Raw genomic sequence first — 6,324 nt, 5'->3', positions numbered from 1 at the left:
AGCATAATTGCAAATAAAGTAAATAGATGGCCTACAACATAGTGCAAGCCTAATTTTTAAAGGACTTATTTTGTTATAGAAGTGCTGAAATATATTAACATTTATAAAATCTCTTCCATCTCAAAGATACCGGGCAAAGGAGAGATGGATTTTAACACTAAAATGCAGTCTACTGCTAGGATGCACTAAATGTTATGAAGCTTCAAGGAAGGAGATTATAAACTAAATGACTACAGTATATCTGCATAAATACAAGATAACGCAAAATAGAGGATCCCAAGAAACCCTGAATGTTGTGAAATATTAGAAGTGTTGCAAATATAGGAAGGCAGTATATTAGCTAGCGTAAAAAAAAAAAAAATCAGCAAATGAATAAACCTGTTTCCTCACTAATTTCCTTGGTTACAGTAAACATGTAATAGTGGTTGCATTCTTGCCAGAAGCTGATTGTTTATAAAGACATTTTTAAAGTGTCTCTTAAGAACAAGCTGAGGTATTTGGACTTTATGATAAATATAGTAATAAAATACATGCACAATATAAATAGTGTTTTAAATATGTATCTGGCTAATCTGATAGCAGTTAGAAGCATTTCTGAACAAGTGCTATGAAATGTTTAAGTTAGTAAGCCTCGTCCTTTATTCTGTTGACTCAGAGACCATAACAATCAAAATCAATAAACAACAAAAAATTAGGTACTTTACAGTACAAATACTGAAGAAAAAGTTTTGAAATGTTTATGAAGAAGGCTGTCAAGTTGACTATTTTAAGTAAAAAGTCCTAACAGAACAAAACTACAGCAGGAATAACCTTAAGAAAAAATCCGAAACTTCAAGCAGTAACAGATCCAAAGTTTTCAAATACACACAGGCAAAACTTTATTGACATTTTAACAAATACATTATTAAAAATAAAATTAAAAAACGGAAGTTTTCTTATTCAAAGATGACTCCAGTAAAAATATGGCGTCAGCTATAACTACAGACAAACCACATTTGCAAAGTCTGACACTCTGCCAATACAACTTTAAATTTCAATCTATTATTGAAGACAGGTATTTCTAATTGTTTTTTAACCTGTAAATAAATTAAACAAAAGGATAAGCAGTAACTTCATATTTCACAACAAAAAGCACTAATTCATCGAACTCCTCCTGTAAAAAAAGTTTTTTGCAGATCCATAGTCTCTGGAAAAAATAAACCTCAGTCAGATCTGACAAAGTGTATGTGGTAATTTTATATTGCATTAACTTTTCATGACATCGTGCATGCAGCTGCCATTTCAACTTTACCAAATAGTATGTCACAAAGCATAGGGAAAAACATTAACTTAAGAATGGACCAAAAACTTGGAAGCTAGCTGCCACTGCTTTGAGTGATCACAAGAAGAATGTGAAACAACGTTCAGAACACTGACAGCTTATCGAAGAAGAGATCCCCTTTTCCTTTCTCATCCCCAACACACTCATTTTTGGTTTGCATAGAAAAGGGAATGTTTTGTCTGGTTTTGGTGGACTTTTATTTTTTGGCTTAACTATTACATTAAAAAAAAAACACACTACAAACCACAACAGTTTGTGTGCTTTATGATAAATTCACATGATAAGTATTTCACATTCAGGTACCATAGTTACACTTTTTGTTCAGGATGAGCAAAATGATTTTCCATTTCCCTTCCATATGTAACTTACCCAACCTTTTCTTACAATCACACCCAGAATTTCTAATGTTCTGTAGCTGTCCTTTAGCTGGCTGCCATGATTTCAGGCATTCTCACTAGACAAACATAGCCTCCTCCACAAAGGATAGGTAGACTCAGGTCTCCAGCCAGCTTATCGGTGAGTACCTAACAGTGATTATTCCACCAACTTAGACAACCCAGACTTGCCTTTGCAGACTAACATAACACTGTTTCTTCAAAAAGACAGAAGCACTTTGATTTTTCTCCCACGCAGAAAATACTGAATCCAGACAGAAACAAGCTTTCTGCAAGTAGATGCACAACTGATCAGGTCTCCATTTCAGTCTCCATGGTATCCGTCCTTGAAGGAGTTTTATCTGCAGGTGTAGTCTCTCCATCTAGGTTCTGAATATCAGACAGATCAACGGCAGGCAACGGTGTTCTCCAATACAGGAATGAGTTATATTGACAGAATTCTTCTTCTTGCTTTGAAAAGAGACAAATAAACAAAAAGGCAACAAAACTTTAACGTGTATCACCTTATTAGAAAACAAAAACATAAAAAGAAAAAAACATTAGCTATTTTTAAGGGAAGTACTGTAGAAAATCTCATAATTTTGTCCTTTCAGATATTGTTGCTAAGAACTACCGTATCATTTCTTGGAATCACCTCTGTAACTCCAACCATTTGTTCAACTGGAAATCTTAGCTTAGAATGACACTGAAAAACGCACACAATTATTGTACTTCACACACAGAATTTGTTCGCTGCTTTTTCTTCTCACAATGGGATAGAAATTTCATGCACATTTAGAAGCTGGTATTTAGAATAACATATTTAACTATTCTACCTCATTCTATGTCTTCTTTTCTGTATCTACATTTTGTACTCAATTATACACTGGAAAAAACAAACAAACAAACAAACGCAAGATCTCTTTAGGGGCCAGGGATGAGAAAGTTTAGGAACTGTTAAGTCACACAAGAAAAACCTGTGAGGAATATACACTTATCTACTATACTACTCAGAAGGTATAAGGCTCCAACACAACTTTTTTTTTTTTTTTAAATCTCTGTTGGGAACCACAGTTTGCTTATAACTGTACGCCACGAGTTAAACAAGGAATAAAGTTTATAGACTGTGTGACCAATCTGTGCATGTGTCTATAGAAGTGATCAATGTAAAAACTGTAAAGAGGAGTTTTCAAGCTGTTCTTTAGGTCTTGAGCATGTACCTTCTCCTGGTGTATAGAAACAATGAATGCTGCCACAGACCTAAAATAATGCAATTCTATATAATATTGGTTTGCATTTTTCCTAGCATGCAATTGGAATTATTAAACATTTTACTTCAGCGTCTCAGCACAAACAGTTACCAAAAAAAAGCAGTTTTAATGACTACACTGGCATAACGGTTTTGGCATGGCTCCTGAACAAGTTCATGCTTTGTCTGCTGATTCTGCAATTGAATAAGAAAAAAAAGCAATGTTAAAAAAATCCCAGTAAGAATTGGCCCTAACCCTTCTCAGCTACTAGAATGTACTTTTTTTCCTTAATAATAAATAAATAATACATAAACTCATCATACTTTCAATCTAAAGAAACATTTTTCTATTCATTGCGACACAAACCTATCATGAACTATAGCTTGTTGTAGTAGGTAGCCTGTTTTTACCATCAAAACCTGCATTAAAGGCCTGTAGTATTAAAACAGGTTTGAAACGTGAAGACAGATCACAGCAACAGGATGATTGTATGCCTGTAGAGTTCTCCTCCTAACATATTAATTTGCTAACAAAGAACATATTGTCTTCACAGAAGATTAAAGAACTGAAGTTCCAATTAATTGGAATTGAGACCAAAACCAATAAACGTGCCATGGTAACAAGATATGAAAACTGGAGGAAAACCAAACTAAAAGTAGCTGCACACATATATGTTATTGTAAATTGAACTTTTTATACTGCACAGTATTAACAACAAACAATAATCAAAATCTTCCTTGAAAACAACCACCAGCAACGCCATTCCAGGACCTGTTGCTCTCCCCATGTTGAATCTGAATTCTCCACTTTACATGTAAGTAGTTAATACGGCGTTACCTCTCACATTGTGAGAGCCAAGTACTTGAAGTCAGAATACCTCTGGGCTAGCTGTTTCGTATGCACTGGGTAATGACAGAATTTTTGTTTCAAAGACATAACGTAAAACCTCATAACCACAAAGATATGCAGTCTCTCATTTTGGACTCAGACCACATATGGGATTAATCTCATGAGTACTCAAGACTCCAGAGCAGCATTCATTTTATTTCTGTTTTCCAGCAAGATTCAGTGTGAAAATGAACAAGCCAAAGGAGTACAGGAGACAGGAGCAAACATTCAACCTTAATATATAAGATACAAAAGAAACCATTAAATACTGCCGTTCACCTAAATATCTTTTAAAACATGTTTTGAGAAAAAAATCTAGCTAGGTAGGTAGATAACAAGCTCAGAGATATAAAAGCTCAGCTTTAATGAATTTAATTGTTTAATATTTAAGCAGTTAATTTCCCAAATTTGGTTGCAAATATTTGCAAGTATCCGTGCAAATATAACTCACATAGCATTTCTTCTATGGCCAATTTAACTCTAATCACCTTTAACAAAAGCAGTGTGAAATTAACAGCATCCTGACCATGGTAATTACTGTAACAAATTACACACGCCAGAAAACAGCAAGGAATAATGGCAACCTACAGCTGTGTTTTCAGAAAAGTGCAAAAATCATCATAAGAAGTATTTATCTTTGTGAAAGTTTCAGAATATACAGGCTGGACATGCAGAAGATTAAAGAAACACTGCTTGCCTGCCATTAACCATGACAGAGTGTGAGAGAGACCTTTCCGAACAATACTTTACTTAGGGAAGCAAACTGTTAAAAACACAGCCCTATAAAAATATTTTACATGGAGAAATATAAAAGTATATGTAAAGAAGTCTGACAGAATTATTTCAGGAAGTATTCCCTTTCTTTTTACTGTGTGGAAACTCACATAGTCTTCCTTACTGCCTTCCTACCACACCTACAGCTTACATAACTATACCTCATAACCCGAACCAGGGTTAAGTACATAATTCATAATCATATCTGTGATGGAATAAAACTCTCCTGTACAACTTTGTTCAAGTAGTTTAATTTGCTTGCTTCAGAAGAGGCTTGTCGTCTTCTTTTCCAAAAAGATGAGCTTGTATTTAAAAGGAACAGCCTAAAAGGGATGTTTAATTTTTATGACTTTTTTTTCCTCAATTCCTTCGTGCCTTAGTTCTACAATCCAGTAAATAATAAAAAAAAAGGGGGGGGGGGAGGGAAAAGCCTGACAAAAGACAGCCACAAATCTTAAAGAGGTGCTATGCCGTCAAACGACCAACCTCCTCAAAACTAGGGTGTCAAGCTAGTTTGAAGTCCTGGTCAGATTAGATGAGATGGATTAGTCCTGACCTGATCAGACTTTCTGCCACTGCAAAATTACTGGATCAAGTACTCCTCTTGTATTGGGAAGGCAAACAAAGGTGAGGGGTGAGTTTACGTGCGTCAGCCCTCTATACAGGCATGGTATTTAGCCTCAGCATTCTACTTTTGCACGACTAGAACTTTCTCGGTATTTTCTAGCCCGCTGCGTAGAGCAGTGTCGAGGCCGGGGGTAAGAACGCGTGCTGTGCTACACGAACCAGAAACTTTGTAACCCGGCGGTGTACTCGCTGATCAGCCTGATCCTTAGGCAGCTCCCCGGGCTATGCCGCTCACGGGGCGGTTGCCGTCAGGCGGCAGCTCGGGTTGCGGCTGCTGAAGGCCGAGCCCCGGGGCTCCCCGGTTACCGGGGGGGTGTGACCGAAGGCGGAGCACACTGCTGCAGGCGTCCCCGGACAGCCAGCACGAAAACAGCGAGAGGCGCCCGCCCCTTCGCTTCGCGGAACGGGGGGAAAAGGAGGAGAAAATTAAAACCCAGGCGCTGCGACCACCGGCCGCCGCCAGAGGCCGCCGCCGCCGCCCCGTTACCTCGTCGCCCGCCGCCTCCTTGCCCCGGCCGCTGCCTCCCTCCGCCGTCCGCCCGTCCTGCGCCTCCGACGCCCCCCGCCGCCGCCGCCGCCCCGTGGCCGTGGCCGCGTCCCCGCCCTGCTCGGCGGGGGGCCCGCCGCCCCGCAGCCCGTGCCGCTTGCCCGGCGGCGCCTCGGCCTCCTCCAGCTTCCGCTTGGCGGCGGCGGGGCCGGCAGCGGCCGCCTCGGCCCGGGGGCGCCTCTCGGCCGCGCGGGGCGGGGGCGGCGGCTCGCGCAGGACGCGCTTGCAGGGCACGTGACACACCAACGGCTCCGCGCCGCGCTTGGCCATCGGCGGCACCGGCGCCGCCGCGGCACGCGCGTCCCCCAGCCGCGCACGCACCGCCGCCCCCGCTGCCGCCGCGCGGGCAGAGCGCATGCGCGCACCCCTCGCTGCCCGCCGGCGGCGCCGCGAGGAGGAGCGCGCGGTGACGCCCAAGGGCGGGCGGTACCTCACAGGCCCCGCCCCCGCGGCTTCACGCGGCGCTTCCGCCCGGCTGCTGCGCCCCGCCCCCCGGGAGGCAACGGCCCCAGCGCGTGGTGCTTCGGAGCGAAACGTCCCGTC

The 6,324-nt window shown here is 41.6% G+C and overlaps 1 protein-coding gene across 1 annotated transcript; it reads right to left on the bottom strand.

Annotated features, from left to right (window-relative positions):
* Positions 1-853: 853 nt before the first annotated feature.
* On the bottom strand, positions 854-6,092 carry CZH9orf40 (chromosome Z C9orf40 homolog). Its single transcript, XM_040540002.1, has 2 exons — positions 5,722-6,092; positions 854-2,166 (listed from the first exon to the last, which is right to left on the bottom strand). The coding sequence occupies exons 1-2, from the start codon at positions 6,049-6,051 to the stop codon at positions 2,008-2,010; spliced, it is 489 nt and encodes a 162-aa protein (XP_040395936.1). The 5' UTR covers positions 6,052-6,092; the 3' UTR covers positions 854-2,007.
* Positions 6,093-6,324: the final 232 nt, after the last annotated feature.

This window comes from Cygnus olor, chromosome Z (assembly GCF_009769625.2).
Source record: "Cygnus olor isolate bCygOlo1 chromosome Z, bCygOlo1.pri.v2, whole genome shotgun sequence".
Classification (NCBI taxonomy): Eukaryota; Metazoa; Chordata; class Aves; order Anseriformes; family Anatidae; genus Cygnus; species Cygnus olor.
The sequence above is the reverse complement of the archived record's forward strand: the minus strand, read 5'-3'. Positions and strand labels throughout refer to the sequence as shown.

Coding starts and splice junctions, on each gene's coding strand:
- CZH9orf40 (XM_040540002.1), bottom strand. CDS start 6,051: ATGGCCAAGCGCGGCGCGGAGCCGTTGGTGTGTCACGTGCCCTGCAAG. Junction 2,167..5,721: donor AGGAGGCGGCGGGCGACGAG/GTAACGGGGCGG, acceptor CTCTTTTCAAAG/CAAGAAGAAGAATTCTGTCA.